This window comes from Gadus morhua, chromosome 19 (assembly GCF_902167405.1).
Source record: "Gadus morhua chromosome 19, gadMor3.0, whole genome shotgun sequence".
Taxonomy (NCBI): Eukaryota; Metazoa; Chordata; class Actinopteri; order Gadiformes; family Gadidae; genus Gadus; species Gadus morhua.
This window is the reverse complement of record NC_044066.1, coordinates 10,418,515-10,435,529: the sequence shown is the minus strand read 5'-3', so window position 1 is coordinate 10,435,529 and position 17,015 is coordinate 10,418,515. Positions and strand designations below refer to the sequence as shown.

The 17,015-nt window shown below is 42.8% G+C and overlaps 3 protein-coding genes and 1 long non-coding RNA gene across 6 annotated transcripts in view; all 4 read right to left on the bottom strand.

The window, feature by feature from the left end:
- The window catches only part of clip1b (CAP-GLY domain containing linker protein 1b), a 24,001-nt gene extending 18,737 nt beyond the window's left edge, over positions 1-5,264 (bottom strand). For both annotated transcript variants that reach the window (XM_030341394.1, XM_030341395.1), the window contains exons 1-6: positions 5,124-5,264; positions 3,569-3,754; positions 2,638-3,123; positions 2,307-2,440; positions 1,639-1,763; positions 1-147 (exon numbers count right to left, since the gene is read on the bottom strand). The exon at positions 1-147 is cut by the window's left edge and continues 58 nt beyond it. In XM_030341394.1, the coding sequence (XP_030197254.1) occupies positions 1-147; positions 1,639-1,763; positions 2,307-2,440; positions 2,638-3,123; positions 3,569-3,656 (980 nt within the window). In that variant the 5' untranslated portion in view covers positions 3,657-3,754; positions 5,124-5,264. The remainder of the gene's footprint in view (positions 148-1,638; positions 1,764-2,306; positions 2,441-2,637; positions 3,124-3,568; positions 3,755-5,123) is intronic.
- Positions 5,265-7,452: 2,188 nt separating this feature from the next.
- LOC115531870 (uncharacterized) lies at positions 7,453-10,488 on the bottom strand. The gene is made up of 4 exons (XR_003973959.1): positions 10,169-10,488; positions 10,017-10,060; positions 8,347-9,745; positions 7,453-8,209 (listed from the first exon to the last, which is right to left on the bottom strand). It is a non-coding gene; the product is annotated as an uncharacterized LOC115531870 (long non-coding RNA).
- A 133-nt stretch (positions 10,489-10,621) lies between these two features.
- LOC115532315 (hydroxycarboxylic acid receptor 3-like) lies at positions 10,622-12,665 on the bottom strand. The gene has a single exon (XM_030342023.1). It carries the CDS (start codon positions 12,634-12,636, stop codon positions 11,653-11,655), a length of 984 nt encoding a protein of 327 aa, XP_030197883.1. The 5' UTR covers positions 12,637-12,665; the 3' UTR covers positions 10,622-11,652.
- A 426-nt stretch (positions 12,666-13,091) lies between these two features.
- On the bottom strand, positions 13,092-16,690 carry denr (density-regulated protein). Of its 2 annotated transcripts, none has more exons than XM_030342218.1 (8): positions 16,531-16,690; positions 15,719-15,834; positions 15,572-15,591; positions 15,357-15,441; positions 14,434-14,523; positions 14,022-14,138; positions 13,758-13,897; positions 13,092-13,386 (listed from the first exon to the last, which is right to left on the bottom strand). In XM_030342218.1, exons 2-8 carry the CDS (start codon positions 15,822-15,824, stop codon positions 13,342-13,344), a joined length of 603 nt encoding a protein of 200 aa, XP_030198078.1. In that variant the 5' UTR covers positions 15,825-15,834; positions 16,531-16,690; the 3' UTR covers positions 13,092-13,341. The 2 variants fall into 2 exon arrangements, with proteins under 2 accessions (XP_030198078.1, XP_030198079.1); XM_030342219.1 differs by having other exon boundaries at positions 16,392-16,687.
- Between the last annotated feature and the right edge of the window lie 325 nt (positions 16,691-17,015).

The window sequence follows — 17,015 nt, the reverse complement described above, 5'->3', positions numbered from 1 at the left end:
CTGATGGAGGAGGCGCTGGGGCTGTGTCTGAGCATGGACCTCCTGTGCCCACTCTTGGCCTTGGTGGGCGTGGTGGAGGGGAACCCGATGCGGGTCACCTTGTGGACGGGCGCGAACAGCCCGTACCTCGGCATGCACTGGAAGTATCTGGGAAAACGAAACAGAAACTCAGTCAACTTAAAGCCACACTGTGTGGGCCACACTGTGTGGGAGTGAAGGACGCAGATCTTTCTCTATTCGATCCCGGTCGACATGGACCACATTCAATCACACACTTGTCAGAGCTAGTCTTTCCTTGATCCGCTGGTGTGTGTTGGTCAAAGAGGCAAAGCGGCCAGGGGTATTTTCAACAGCCAATGAAAGTGTGTATTCCGTAGGAGCGGGCGTTTTAGAAAACATCCGCAGTGTGAATGATCCTCAAAGTGAACGACATAAGACAATCAAAAGGATTTTCTTTGATATTGATGTAAGTCAATATCAAAGACAAGCGAGTGGATGTTACAGACGGAGGCTGACACCATATTCTTCGATAACATCTTTCACACTGATTGCTGCCTAAACCACAGAGCTGAGCTGTAGGGCATAGATGTTTGTTTGTTTACTTTGTTACGGTGTCGTGGGACACTCTGGTGGGTGCATGGCAAGCACAACACTGTGCCCTCTGTTCACCCCTTGGATTTGCGTTCCCCAAAGACATCAGTTGTTATGTGTGTGCGCAGACGAGACTGGAAAGTCAGCACACGTCAGTCGTTACACTTACTCTCTTTAATCGTTCATATTGAAAACTTGTGTAGTTGGTCCCAAGCTTCAGACTATCAAGAGTTAAACTTTGTTTTTTTTTACTTTAGGGACTTTTTACTATAGGGAGAAAAAGCACACAAATGTAATACTGAAATTCTAAAAGACAGGCGATTAGTGATCGACGACACCTGTCACTGAGTCACCAGTCTTCAGTTCAGGCCCTTTAGGCCCCGCCCCCTCCCCTCTCTCCTCTTACAGAAAGCCCTGAACAAACTGCACCTCGCCATTAATCAACTGAAGCGATAGTGATATTCACTCATGGGACGGAGAGAGAAGAGGGATAATAGACCCTATTCACAGCGGTGCCATCGTGTCGCAGGGCACGGGTAGCAGACTAAACTAGTGAAGACAACTCCCATTGACCGTGCGGGGGCTTTGACACACATAAACGAAAGAGCTGCCTCCCTACCCCCTTGTTAATGCTGGGAGCAGCCCTGTGATTGCCCTGCTGAGACAGCTCTGTGTAAATGCTCCATAGTCAATGAGAGTTACCTTCCCTCGTTTAGTCTACTGGTCCAGAAAGGTACCTATTATTAGGGAGCGGCGATTAATCGAATTTTGATCGCGATTTCGATTTTAGCGTCAAACGATCACAAAATTAACGTAATCTAGATTTTCAACCATTTTGTGTATTTTTTTAGAGTGAAATTTCAAACTTCTCAGTTACATCGATTTTTTGGCAGCGACAATAATATATATATATATATATATATAATCGTGATTATGATTTTTCTGATAATCAAGCAGCCCTACCTATAATTAGTATTATGAGCGACACCTGCGTCGGTCCTACTAAGAACCCTGTGCGGAAGAAGGTCCTTAATGTCGGCGGCCTACCTGGCTCCTGCCACCGCCCCGTCGTTCTTCCCCAGCGGTTCGTCCAGCTCCACACCGCACCAGTCCCCCTTGGCGAAGTCCGTCTCACCCAGGAACCGCACCACCCCCGCCTTGGTGCCCCCCACCTGGGTTACCACACGAAAGAGATACACAAAACGTGGACAAAGTGCTTATGATAGTAACAAAATTGGTTTTAAATGTGGCAATAAAAATTATTAAATGGTCAACATGGTAATCCGTGCGGTTTATCACTGGGATTAAAATAAAACTGTAATTTAGAGAAAACAGGAGTAAAATACTTTCTCCTAATTCTAAGTGTCAAGGGACTGGGTTAAGACCAAGTGAAGCTGTCGGCTTGGTGTGTTTGTGGATGCGTGGAGCTCTGACTGGGCTGCAGTTGACGGTGCGTCATAGAGGGTTAAGCTTCTTGGACACTCATAGTATAACGCCACTGTGTGTGGTGGATCTCATATACAACATCATTATAACCTCATTATAACGCTCATACACAACAATGGTACAAGCTTAAAAGAAAGGAGCACTAAGTCGCCACTGGCCGTATCCATGGAGATGAAAGTATTCTCTCCTAGTGCTGGAACTCCAGCTGAAACAGGGGGTTCAGTCACACCTCAAAGCTTTAATATTCTGAGGGATGGTTGTGCTCTCACCAGGACTCGGTCTCCGAGCCTCAGCTCCCTCTTGCCCTTCTTGACTGAGTCCGTCTCGGAGAGGTTGGTCATGGACCCGCTGGTCGGGAGTGCTATATCTAAACTTCCCATCATCCTGATGCCCGAGCCCTGGGCTGGAATGACAGCGGGATCTTAGAATGATGATGTCGCAAAGATTAATAAAGTAGACATTTAAAGAAAAGAATAGATAAAATACTTGTCACTACAATAACATAAGCCTATATATACCCAAATATAAAAAAGGATAATAAAGTAAAGAAATACAAGAATACATCAATAAGTATTGGTGTTTGTGTATTATATAAATTACCAGCGGGGGCAGCAGTCGAGGGGGCAGCAGTCGCGGGGGCAGCAGTCGCGGGGCTGGTGGGCGTGGCCTCTGCCTCCCCCTTGGATTCACCCTGTGCTGGGCTGGCACCTTGGGCCGGGCTGGCATCAACCTTCCCTCCGTTCACCACCGCCTCCTCTTTCTCCTTCTGCGGCAGCGGGGTGTGGGACAGCTTGGACGGCCGCGTGAAGATCCCCTGGCCGTCCTCGCACGTGAAGTAGCGGACCCCGGCCACCGAGCCGTCGTTCTTCCCGATGCTCTCCTCCAGCACGATCCCGGCCCACTGGCCCGGGGCGAACTGGGTGCCTCCGATGAACCGCACGCAGCCGGCCTTGTTGCCGTTCACCCAGACCTTCTCCCCCAGCTGGAAGTCCGGCCCGGGGGCTCCATCGTGGCCCGGGGAGGTGGCCCCGCCGGGGGCCGGGGGTCTCTCCGGAGCAGAGGTAGGGGGGAAGGCCTTCGCAGCGCCTGCGGGAATGATGGAACGTGTTGTATATTTGATTAAGATCATCTAGAGCCACGCGGCTGGGACGGGTGGAAGACAGCTACTCTGCAGACACAGTACAAGGACCTCTTTGTTTATAACATTTAAGGAATGACCCTTGGCAATGGAATAATGCTACATTCCAAGACTTTTTCAATTAACACAGTTTGTTTCATTCCTTATAAAGAATGATCCAAACATAGAAAAGCACATATCAAGTGTGGACACAGCATGTCAATAGAGGCCTTCCATTCCATTTATAAACAAAATCAACAATCAATTCAGTAAAAAAGGTGTAGAACTATTTTCTTTCCAAACCAACTGAAATAATCAATACAGTGGTGACATTTTACAAGGAATGTTCAAAGGATGAGGCCATTAAATAAAAACAATCAACTTAAATCGAAGATACACCCTTCTGGTTCCTACCCGAAGAGGGGGACGTCCTCACTGGCACTCCAGCAGGGCGTCCTATCTTGGTAGGGGGTTTCAGTCCACTGGGCTTGCCTGTACTCATGGCTGTCTCTGTCTCTGCCTCCAGGCCTGTGAGTAGCGGGGGGAGGTGCAGGGTCTTCTTGGTCTACTGGGCTGCCCAAGGCCCACTAGGCCCACACACTACCATCACAAAAAAAGACAAAAAAGATATGAGCTAGTCCCTAGCCTTGTTCTCAGCCCGTCTGACTCCTCATTTGCTATTTGCCTATCAGTGGCTTTGCTTCTGTCATGTGTCCTGGCATATGTCATCTGTGAGCCCGTACTGTATTGTTGAGTGCCCCTTGCACAGTTTGGTTTTGTACTACTGTAGTCTTTGCTTTGCTATGACTTGCCTCTTCATGCGGTTTGTTGCCTCATACGTATATATCTGCAGCTCCCTTGTTTTTTTGTCATCTATCTGTCTGACCTGGCAACGGCCTGGCAAGAGGCGAATTGTAAAAAAAGGGACATAATAAATTGGGTATCGAACCAGGTGCGTTTAGGCAGGGAGTTGACCATTGTGCCATCACCTAATCTACACAAAATTATATTTGCACTGTATCTAAATAAGTAGATGACATGGATGGCAATTCATATATAGTAACATAGTAATAACATGAATTGCAAATCATTTAATTATCTCAAATAAACCAGGCTAAGAAAGAAGCAGGTGCATGCTTAGGCCTAATTAGCCAGTAGAACTGAAATTCAAAAATCGACCATTAATATCCCATAAAGTAATAATAATAATTCGAAATATAATACAATTTTTGTTTTGGGTTTAGGATATGAAAAAGTCAGTAAAAATAAAGAAAATAAAACAACATTTCAACTGTCATGACGAATAATAGTTCGACACTGCCTTGTTTTATATAATTATATAATATTCGCCCCCGTCCGACTTCAAACCTTAACACAACGAAACATGGACTACAATATCCAATTCCTATTGAACAGTAATACACATATTCTGTAGACTCAGGGGAACCCTCGTGGATCGGGTGTTTCCAACCTGTTTACCAGCCTAGGTAGTATGAAAGAAAAGACGCCCACACCAGGTGCAGTACCCGCCCTATGAGGACAATATCACACTCTGCAAGTCTTACATGCTCATGTCTTCAACATGTGTCTTCACACGTCGTGACACTGTCTGACAGGACATCCCTCGAAACCAGACAATCGATATATTAGGAAGTAACAAGTGTTTTACACCATGTATTCGTACAGACAGATATGTGCGATGCTGCATATGACGTGTCGTGTCGACTGTGTATCTATTGAATACGCCCAATGCCGATACTTTTCCCAGTCATACATGGATTCATGTTCAGTTCGTTACCGTCAGTTGTTTACGATCCCTGCTGGAATGTGAAGCTAGCTAGCTTACTCATTAGCGATATAGCATAACAGTTTTACGTTGGATCATTAGAAAGCTCGTTTCTCACGAGCATAACATGAAACAAACACACATATGCTGATGACAATCTGACAACTTAACAAAAAGGCTTACTTGAGGCTTGGTCTATAAAGGAAATGTTTTCTGAGTTAAAGCGACGTAGCGTTTTCGCGCAGCGTCTCCACCGACCGCACCGTTAGGTTTATGAAGACTGATCCGCTCCCATCCCAGGCTCTGTCTGAGTAGTTGCTACAATAGAGCAGGCTGCAGTCTCAGGACCGCAGTGTCAGGACCGCATTCATAGGACCGCATGTATAGGTCTCAACATTTCCTTGGAGGGCGAAGGAATCTCACGATGAGCAGCTCAAGAATAATGAATGAAAACAGGGTGAAACACAACAGGAAGCTAACCTAATAACTAAACTTAAACAAATAACAAAAAGTACTGTAACTTACCCTGACCAAAAGCTTAAACTTAACCATGTCGGACCTAATACCTAAAAGAACCATCACTAACCTTTTAACAAAACGTAACCATCTCTAATGTAATACCTAAACTTTAACATCTCTGTCCTAGCACCTAAACGTAACCGTATCTAACCTAATAACTCAACAACAAACATCTCAACTTAAACATCTCTTTCCCCTACTACAGTAAACTTAACCATTCATATCATAACGCATAGGCCTAAACTTAAAACAATCTCTAACCCGACACAACAGTTCTTAGAAATGCGGTCCTATGAGTGTGGTGCTGTAACTGCAGCATTCACTATTGCAGGAACGTGTTATTTGGCTCCAGCCTCCCACCCTGGCCGATCCCTGCCCACTGCCCAGACAGTCTGACGTAAGCTTCACAACATTGCTATGTTATTTTCCAAAGATCCCTATGATTTTAGCCTATAAATAAAGAGAAAGCTGTCAAAAGTTACGTGGAATTATGGAAAGGATAACCTCTTTGATATTTTTTTCTCTTTATGCTGTATTTATTCTTTGTCTGCTGTATTTTGTTTTATACTGAAAAATCGTTGGTTCGATATAGTAGATCACATTGTCCCCGAGGGAGCAAAGTTTCGCAGTATAACTTAATTGACCATGTTATGTTTTATTAACATGTGTAATATTGATTGGCAGGATCAAATAAATCGTTGTTATGGATTGATAGTGGCATAAAAAAGCAAAGCCAATATGGCAATTATCTGAACACGTATTAATGAATCAACACCTTCAACACCTCAATTACCCATACACAACATTATTCCTGATTGGGGACTGAGTGGATAAAGGTCCCTCTCACCTTCTTTTATAGGTCCATGCCTCTCACCCATGGACCTATAAAGAAACCACTAAACCCACAGAAACGGATATACCTCCCTTCAAAGCATGTTTCGATGTCCTGCCCTCTTACTCACCAGTAAAGTCAATTTAAAGCCTATTCTAGTCGTTCTGTCATGAAATGAGAAGTCCAGGGAAAGAGGTTAGGATTTTAAAAGTGACTTTCTTAAAATTACCCTTCAAAACCAAGATAAAATAAATACTGCGAATGGAAAATGGAATTACCTATTCTCTTTAATGAATGTCATTCCAACTGAAACCAAAATTTCAATCACCGTTTAAAGCCTACGTTTTTGGAGGCTTAGAAAAAATAACGTATTGATAGTAAAGCAGCAGTTTAAGCCATTTACAGGGAAGGAAATCATGGATTTATGTCTGATTGTCAACATTTTAATCGAGATAGGCCTATCTGAGTCATCCGTTTTGAGGAACGGGGCGTTTGTTTTGGCTGTGGTCACCGTAATCGCTGATTTCAGTCTGTCCCCGCCCAAACAACGCGAGTAGGGCCTATCATTTCAAGCCGGTTAGTATAAATCTTTGCCCTCCCGAATCTATCGGGGAAAGCTAAATCGTGTGTCCTCAGACCCCCTACTTCACGATTTCAGGAGAATGTGGGACCCTTGTGACAATGGGCTATACCAAATCGTTTGGCTATGCTTAAACAACCTGGCTATTTATTTTCCCAGTCAGTTCAGGCATCACTTAAATCCTGTGCAGTGTCTTTTGGGTGTTTTGTGTATCATACGAGATATTGCTCCCATCTCCCAGAGATGCGTTGTCCATGGCTTGGGGATTTTAGGCTTAGTGTAGCCATGAAATATGTACCTTCACCTTCCCCACTTTGTCCAGAAACATTTTGTGGTCTTTAGGGCTCAGCAGTCTGCGCTCATGTGGGGAGAAAGGGCACTCAGTTGGGTACCTCCAGTTCTTTGTGTCGTCAAGCATCTAGCAATATTATAAATTGCTATGTTTGGCAGAGGAAGCCATGATGATAAAAATGTATAATAATTATACTTATACCTGTTACAAACTGTGATTATCGATAAGTTACATTCATCTATTGGGTTTTATAGACGAAAAGTCACTTTGCACCAGTGCGGCACGGAAATGCTTTTAATACACACAGGCATGTATAACTTAACTAAAACAGTTAAGACCCACAGAATAATATTTTCATTTTAGCTGATTAAAGTCAATTCACACCAGTACACAGAGATGTAAATTTATCTGCACAAATATTCCACTGTAAGTCTATACACATAAAGGAAGAGGTGTAACACCTAAAAAGAATGCACACCCTTTGACATTGACGTATCAGGTATTTAATAATATTGTGGTTTCAACTCCATTTCTGCCGGCATCACACTGGCTGGCAAGCTGGTTTGAAGAAGCAACATCGACGCCGGGAGCAGTGTGCCTCCTGACAAGATGTGTCTTCAGGTTTTTGGCGTAGAGCCGTAAGTCACATTCAGGGCAGTGCAGCACCTTCAACTTCCCCCTGGCAGCTACGAGGCAAGATACAGCAGGTCTGGGGCGCAGGTCGGGGGGTCCGACAGAAGAACCGGGGGGCACAACCGAAGGGGCCGGGGGATCAATGGGAGAACCATAGGGTCCATCAGAAGAGGCAGGGGGCTTAATAGAAGGGTCTGGAGGTCCAATAGGAGGACCAGGGGGACCAAGAGTGGGGGGCACAACGGCTGAGGCAGGGCGCTCCTCAGGCGAGACGTGGCTCTTGGCAGCTGGGCGGTGATGCCTCTTAATGTGACTGCTGTAGTCACACCTTCTAACAATGCATTTGTGGCAACTCTGACAGTGATAATGGGGTTTATCATGGCAGCTGTGGTGACATTTATACACTTTGTAACCTGAAATGAGCAAAGCAGGAATGTCAATTACAGCATATTAGTGTCCAACAAATTACAATATAAAAGCTACTGTAACAGTCTTAGGCTACATCTATTGCGGAAAGGTACCAATGAGATTTACAAGAAGAAAAACTTACACCCATGAACAACTGTCCATGTTAAATGATTCTGGAGGTGTCCCACTGCCTCGTGCGCAGCTTTGAATTGTACTCTTTCAGTGGGGCAAAGAGGGCAATGATAATTAGGGCACTTCTTACAGAGGTACACCTCAAGTGCATTGTCCAAATGCCTCACAGAGTCATGAACCTACAGAAATGGTAGAATTAGTTTATCTTTTTGCGGCACAGCTTGTGGCAACATGGAAACATTTAATAACCTACAGTATAGTCAGAAAATCCAAGAGTCCACTACCAATAACCTGGATGAGACTACCAAGATCTGCGCATTATACTTTTCGAAATTTTACTTAGTGCAAGTTTAACTTCTATTAAGCATCTCTGGCCACGTTACCAAACTATGCTGCAATAATTTATTTCCTAATTCTATAGAATTTCAAAATATCTGTCCCAGGCACAGCCATAAATATGTTATAAAGGCAAGTTGTACATACAAAGTAACATACAATAAGTAAAAAATAACACATGTAATTCCAGCTCATACTGGTAGAACATTAGATAACCGTGTCCGAGGAGTACTTTGAAAAAAATGTCTGTAATACATAAATTGTGAGGTTTAAACTGTTTGACCATACTGTACTGTTTTTCGGTGTACAGCCTTACATCAAATTTAGGACGGTACTCCACCTTAAACTTCCCCCTGGCAGCTGCCAAGCCAGACGGAGCAGGTCTTGGGTGCGGGTGAGGGGGGCCCATAGAAGGGTTGGGGGGTACAACCGCAGGACCAGGGGGTCCAACAGAAGGACTGGGGGGCACAACAGCTGAGGCAGAGGGCTTTTCAGGTGAGCCAGGGTGCTTGGCGGCTGGACTAGGATGCCTCTTAATGTGACTGGTGTAGTCACACCTTCTAACAATGAATTTGTGGCAACTGTGACAGTGATAATGGGGTTTATCATGGCAGCTTAGGTGACATTTATACACTTTGAAACCTGAAAAAGGTCAAGGAGGAATATCACGTACAATGTAAACACAAATAACAATATCAGAGCTAATGTTAACATACTTTGCAATTTTATTATATTTTTTTAACAATATGCACAAGCACATAAACAAGTCTTATGCTACACTTTTGAGCATATTTGCATTTTTTTTTTTTTAATAACCATTTTAAATGTTGAAGAAAGGCACTAATGAACGAGTTACACAATATCTCAAAACAAAACATCTCGGCATATGATAGTAATAACTTACACCCATGAACAACTGTCCATGTTAAATGATTCTGGAGATGTCCCACTGCCTCGTGCACAGCCTTGAATTGTACTCTTTCAGCGGGGCAAAGAGGGCAATGATAATTAGGGCACTTCTTACAGAGGTACACCTCAAGTACATTGTCCAAATGCCTCACAGACTCATGAACCTACAGAAATGAAAAAAATAGATGATCTTTATGCGTCAACATGTAAACATTTGATTAACCTACATGAGTCCAAACGTCTGAGACCACTATAACTGCTTTAACTTGAATGAAAATGAAAAACTATGAGAAGTTTTCTTCAAATTGTATAGCAATGCCACCATTTATGAGCCCTTTTTGTTATCCCTACGTATACATTTACTAAACTAAACTGTATACTATTCCCGTCGCATGTTACATGCATTGTTTTATTGAGCTCGCTATGGCTACTAACCTGCCGGATCTCTGCCATGTCGGGCATCCAAGTGGCACGTGAATCTGCTGAGAGAAATTGTCTGACCGTGTCAATTTTATTTTATTTGTTTATCGATATTGCATCATCAGGTAACGTATACTTCTCAAAATAACCGAACTAGGGTCAATTACCTTAGCTTGGTTCTTCCACGCCTCAGATCTTGTCACGCTGTTTGGGTTTCTATTTAAAGGTAGCCGGTTAACCAATCAGATGTGGGAACGAACAAGGCCCTCCCACTTGCGGCTGTGTAGCTATGCACACTTGCAGATATTCGCCCACTGACGGCTGGGTTCGGTGTCCCGAGCCGGTCCCACACATCAGACCTTAGATATGAATCCAAAGGCTAGCTATTTTGCAAGTGTAGCTTATTGGAAACTATTCTTCGGTCGTTGTTGGTTTCCGGCCCGGGCTCCGTGTCGTCTCCCCCCCTAGAAGTTCTCCTTGGTCCGGGTTTAGCAGAGCCCAGACGCGCTCTAACGTCATCACTTTGTTATTTTCCCTCATTAATCATCCAAGATGGAAAAGAAAACAGTCAAAAGTTTCTTGGACTTTATAATATTTTAATATGATTATCTTCTTTCATTATTTGCATTGATCCTTACATTTTTAATTCGTATCCACCAGTTTTGTTTAATGGCTTGCAAGAAAAGAGCGGATAAGGAGATCACATTAGTCACGTTTCCATCTAAAAGGTGATGAGAATCTTTAGAAAGTTCGCAAAGGAAATTCGTATTAGTGGTTGGAGCGAAAAACTGCACACATTCCAGGGCTTGTCGTATCCTTTTGATAACATCCTCTCTTAAGTCCTGATATATAGTGGAATTGCGTTGTTTTCCATCTAAATTAGCTGTAATGTTTTTTTCTTCGATGAGAGCAAGGAAAAGTTTGACCTCTTCAGCGGTCCCCACGTATCTATTATTCACATTGGCCATCTGTTCCATGGACGTATTTAAAGGATAGCCTACATTGTACATATTTCTGTATTTCTGAAATTCTTCGCAGCACTTATACCACAGATGCTCTAGGGTCTAGACTCTATTGTATTGTCCCCCAGGGTGCAATTAGTTCGCGGTATAACAGTTAGGAGCTCTGTATAACTTACTGTAGGCTATATGCCTACACTTCGATAGATATTCTAATTTCCTCTAACAATGCAACCCCAAGAACTAACCACTAACTTGAAACACAGCATTACCTTAGAATGACAGTTACATGGCCTGAGGTTTCATTTTATTGAGAGAAAATAATTGGATAAAAATTGTTCATTGGGCCTCAATTCTCAGCTTCTTCCTAGAACATCTTCAACAATGTATTTTGTTCTGAGTTCCCTTTCTGGCGACAAATTTCACTAGAAAAAAATGCCTAAATGAAATAGGTCTAAATTCTTCATTACTTTATTTATAGGCCTAATATACACACTTAAAATGACATTTCGAGGCAATTGACACGTTCAGCTTGCCCAGCTCACTGATCAATTACCCTATTTCCATTAACTTACCCCAAATATTTTTCTTGATAAAATGGTTAGAAATCACCCTAAGTTTATTGCACTAACATTTGAGATACAATTTGTAACAATGGGGGGATCATACAAAGAAAAATCCCCAATTGATATCTAGATCCTTACAGCAGCCACCGTTGAAACCTGCTCTTCTTCTTCCTTCCTCCCCAGCAGCTTGTTGAGAAGTTTCTGAAAGATGCCGCTGAACGAGGGACTGGAGAAGTAGTACACCAGAGGGTTGAGGACGCTGTTGAAGTAGGTGAAGCACACCGACGTATAGAACGCCAGGTTAGCCTCTCTGAAGTGAACGCACTCGCTGTACCAGTTCTTGAGGATCCACACGGCGACGCGGGATATCGTGCTGGGGAAGAAGCAGGTGACGAAGATCAATGCCACAGCCATCACAAACTGCACGGCCCGCTTGATCTTCCCGCTGCTGTCGATGGTCTTGGTTCTCAGCTGCCACAGGATGCTGATAGTGCAGAACGCCACGATGGCCGTGGGTAGGAAGAACTGGACCACGTAGAAGGTGTTGTGCCAGGTGGACAGAGGGCTGTATCCCATGCAGATGTTGAAGCTCTCACACTGGGTGCGGTTGTTGCGGTAAAAGAAGTGGCGGTCAGAGAGCAGGTATCCTGTGGCGAGGACTATCAGCCCCCACAAGGACAGGGACACCCATAGCGCGTAGCCCAGCCCCATGCGGTTGATGGGGTGCAGAGGATGGACGATCTTCAAGTAGCGATCAACAGCCACTGCTGTGAGAAAGAAAATCCCTGCGGCGCGGTTGGCGGCCAGCAGGAACAGTAAGATCCTACAGGGGATGTCACCGTACAGCCAGTCTTTACCCCTGCGGTAGTAGTCAGCCCGGAAGGGCAGGCAGAAGAGCACGATGGTGTCGGCCACGGCCAGGTGGGTGAGGTACACAGAGTTGGGCTTCCAGTTGTCCATGTGAAAGACGAACATCCACAGTGCCACTATGTTCCCCAGCAGCCCAAAGATGAACTCCAGTATAAGGATGGGAGGCAAGAGCTTATCCAGGATGGGCGACTCGAAGGCACAGCAGATATCCGCCGGAGTGGTGTTAAACATCTGAGACATTGCTGCAGCCCGGCAGGTAAATTTCGACCGTCTGCTGCTGCCAACAGGGATAGGTATTGATTGCTTTTCGCGGGAAGTCAGCCGTGTCTGTGTGTTCATGCAAACTAACCTGATAACATGTAAATGTATAGGGTTGGCACACAAATGCTATCAGTATTTATGTACTAAAAGGTTGCCTCCAGGGAGGTGCTCTTTGCACAAGGGAATATGGATAAAAGTGTAAACTGTATTCGTCTAGGGATGTCGCCATCATTATAAAACTATTATGATTCAGCAGATGCACACTCCAGGGGACTCAACCAGATGCTAAGTCCCTGAAAAACAACCAGCTTGTGGTTAGTTAGCAACTTGGTCACACGTATAACAGATAACCAGGATCTGAATTGAAACTTAACCGTTTTAGCCTTCTTGAAAAAAGGTGTTAAAACGTGTACAAATAATAAGTAGTGACCAGGTGAATGAGACTGAAATTTATTAGCCTAGATTTGTGTTGAGAGAAATGGGAGGGATTCACATCATACCACAGCTTTTGGCAAATGAGAAAGCAGCTATCATAACTAAAATTGCCAAGTCTGCAGTATTTATATACAGTAAATAAAATAGATATAAAATGATTCTTTTTTTTTTAATGTTAACGTGTACATTTGGCCAAGGTTTTGCTGTTACATGTCACATCCATAATCAGTAAAAGTGCATATTAGATCTTCACTTCTTGACTTCTCCCAAATCGTCGATGCTGTCATCGTCCACCTAAAAAGAGAAGAGTTTGACTCAGTTATTTGTGTTATGTTGTCCTCCTTCTTTCTAAAGGCCATGAAACATCAAGCCCTTAAGACGAAATATAGCCATAAGATACCCGCTTTCAAAAATGTTCTGCCATCCGACCATAGCAAAGACATTTTCTTGCATTTGTTTTGGCACAAGTTTTAAATGTTGATAAGGCTTACGCTTCAATTTTTGCTCAATTTTCCTAATAAATGGCTGAATTAGTAAGGTTTCTTGTGACAAATGTACTTATTGAAAGTTGCTTTGGATAAAGGCGTCTGCTATATACCCTACATGTTAAAGTTTCAATGAACAAAAAGCAAAATTTTTCCTTATGTATAAAGGAGAGCACTGACCTCTGGCCACTTTTCCTGAATGACATCAATGATGTCATCTGTGAAGTCTCCCTGAATAATGATCTCATCCTCCGGCGTCACCGAGGCTCCACAGGAGAACTTCTGGGCAAAGAACCGCTGAGCATCCTTAAGCTCGATGTCTGGAAGGTTTGGCAGCACCACAGAAACCCAGAGAAGTACATTCAGGGCCGATTGCATGGATTTAATTTAAACCAATGCTAGTCGTCTGTGTTTGATTGTACTACTCAGATGTGTTCTTCTTACCAAACGTTTGTAGGCCACACACTCTTGTGACGTATTTCTTCTTTGCCCGCGGGATCTTTGCTATTGTGACTTTCTGTGGTACCGATTTCTTTTTCTGTTTAATCTGGCCTCTTCCACCTGCAAAAAAAATACCACTGATATTCTCAAACACACTGTAAAAAAGATTTGTTAAACCAAGTAACATTGTCTACAGCTTCATCTTGTCACATTTTTCTAGTACTTTAGCTTACCTTTTTATCCAAAGCAATTAATAGGGAATTCGGATACATGTCATTCATAAGGGTGATTAAAGGTAGATGTGGACATTGGTTGTCAAACCCAGTAACTTCCGGCTTGGAGTCAAACATCCTGGCCACTACACTACCCTGTCCCTAGTAATTGAAAATACTCTTTATTGAAACATCATATGAACCTCGCTTCTGTTTCTTCCTCTCCTCCTCTTCAACTAATGGTGGTTCCTCTCCGGTCACAACCTCCAGTTTCGGTATGTTTCCCTGGGGGCCTGCGAGACAGAAAAAGAGAATCAATAGTAAATGCACAAAACACAATTAGTGACACAATGAGAGCTTACAACAACTGCATGTTAGTGCGACAGCGGAATAAATATTTCATGTGCCTTTGTGAAATAGGCTGTATTAATCTAATGGCCACTTGGTTTTTGGTGATTATGCTTGATATTATTGGCTTGCCATTCGTGGTTTATAAATTCAAGTCAGTGAAAACGCGTTACATCATCGGACTATGATGGACAACAGAATCTGGAGGAGCAAAACTTAAATCATTCCCTGCTCTGCCAGTAGGGGCTGCTGATACCTACCAATATAGACACCATACATACAAACCTCCCTGGGAAATATGTGTTGAATGGAAAAGTACCTCCCAATATTGTGAGGAAAAGTATTAAGTCTACATTTATTTGGTTGCTCAATTTGAGGTATATGTAAATCAGACAATGAAATTCAGGACATGGAGTAAAGGGCAGATCGATTATACTTGACACACCAGAATCCATTAATAAATGAGATAGCCGAGTAATAGGAGGAGATACATTTGTAGAGGACATCGCTTTTGGCGAAAAGCACCCGAAAGATTTCCTTTGACTTATTGTCCATGATAAACAAAACATTAATTAATAAATGCCACCTGTAATTTTATGAGGACAATCTTACTTTTGGATGAAGGAGCTTTCTAGCACATTGATTATTCTGATTGTTACAATGAGTAATTTCAAAAGACACGCAGCCATACCTGGCAGGGCTGACAGGGAAACTAACTGTAGTATTTTTGCATTTGATATACCACTCAAATATTACATTATATATGGCCGGTACTCACCTACAGTCAGCCTAGCAAAGAGATCTGGAAAGTTCTTCTCCAGCCAGTGCCTGCATTTTGCTGGCTCTGGCATATACTCACAGTACTGTAAACACAAGGGTACAATTACATCACTTGGATTCCACAATATGCTATATGGTAGACATTCACTTTAAAGCTACAGCCAATAGCAAAGGAGTGACAAGAAACGACATTATTAATATTTGTTTATTTACCTCTGTTGGCAAAGAGCACACTAAAACACAAAGATAGAAGGGGTTAGAACACTAATAGAATGAATTTACAGAAAAAAATCACAGGCATTCATTCACAGTGCTTATCAATGTATCAATTACGTTGATCAATAAATTATGTATTCTTACCTCCACAATACAGGACTTTATGTGGAACCTTGGAATCCGAGTCAGCTGCACCATGGTCCCCTTTGTACTCAGGGGAACTGGATTCCATGTTTTCAGTAGTAGCCATTACCAATATTCTAGAAACAAATTAAAAAGTTAAGAACCATTTTGGAAACGTCTTATGAATACAGGTTAGAAAATTACATCGGGAGCACTTCTGCATTTGGGTTTAACCTAAGAACTGTACGCCAATAAAATCGAATACGCTGCCCCCAAAATGTCCTCGTAGTTTCTTGATTCCCATAACCTCTTCATGAATAGATGGCATCAATACACTCTACTGATACAACTAGATATCTGGAGGGTCACATACAATAGTTTCAAGTGTCATGTCCAATTGGACAGGACGCAACCATGTTTTTTGTTTAACCAATAACACAAACATCAGGAACTGCTTGGTTATTAGCATCGCCACGCAGAGATGAAATACGTATATAATAAGCTGACGTTAGCTTGCTAACACATGCGGCACTTATAAATGGACCAGTTGAGTCACCTGTTTAAGCTACATGGTGTTACTTCTATAGACAATGCCTTAACGAATTGCACCCCCGTCCGGGCACCACACCGTCCATGTCAGTGAATGGGAAACTGTACTTGTATTGGTTTCATTCAACGCCTAGCCTCAACTTACCAAGCTGTCACCTACCGAGCCAAGGGAAACGCAATAACTGATGTGGTTGCGACGCTAGCAACCAAGAGGCTTGCTAACGTTGAGCCCACTAAACAGATCTTTAAATAAATAGAAAGGGACAAATTATGAGGATACGTACCCTTCAAAACACACTATTAATGTCTTCTTTTCAATAACGTAGATCGCATTATTGAAGTTAATTAAACTTGAAGAAATAATTGAGATTAGAGAGTTCAGTTGTGTTACATAGAGCACGCCTCTTCAAGCTTCGGCTCTTCCTCGTGAGTTTTGTATATGTGCGGCGTCACACCTAGGTCGTTGCCGCCCCCTATTGCTTTGGAGTATAGACCACAATAATATCTATCGCTTTATAATAATTATTATTTTTTAACAGTTTATTAATGTCACATCTAAAGTACAGATATTTTTTAATGGGTATTTTAGGTTATTTTTATTAAAGAAAATATGAATGCTCTGCTACCGTTCTTTCATCAAAAATAAATCAACCCGAAACCATATCCGTTTTAGAAGGTTCCCATACAAAATCATTGTTGTCCTTAATGATGTGCATGAATTTATGTATTTATTTCATATTAGTGGGAGAGAAACAATCGTGTGGCTCTT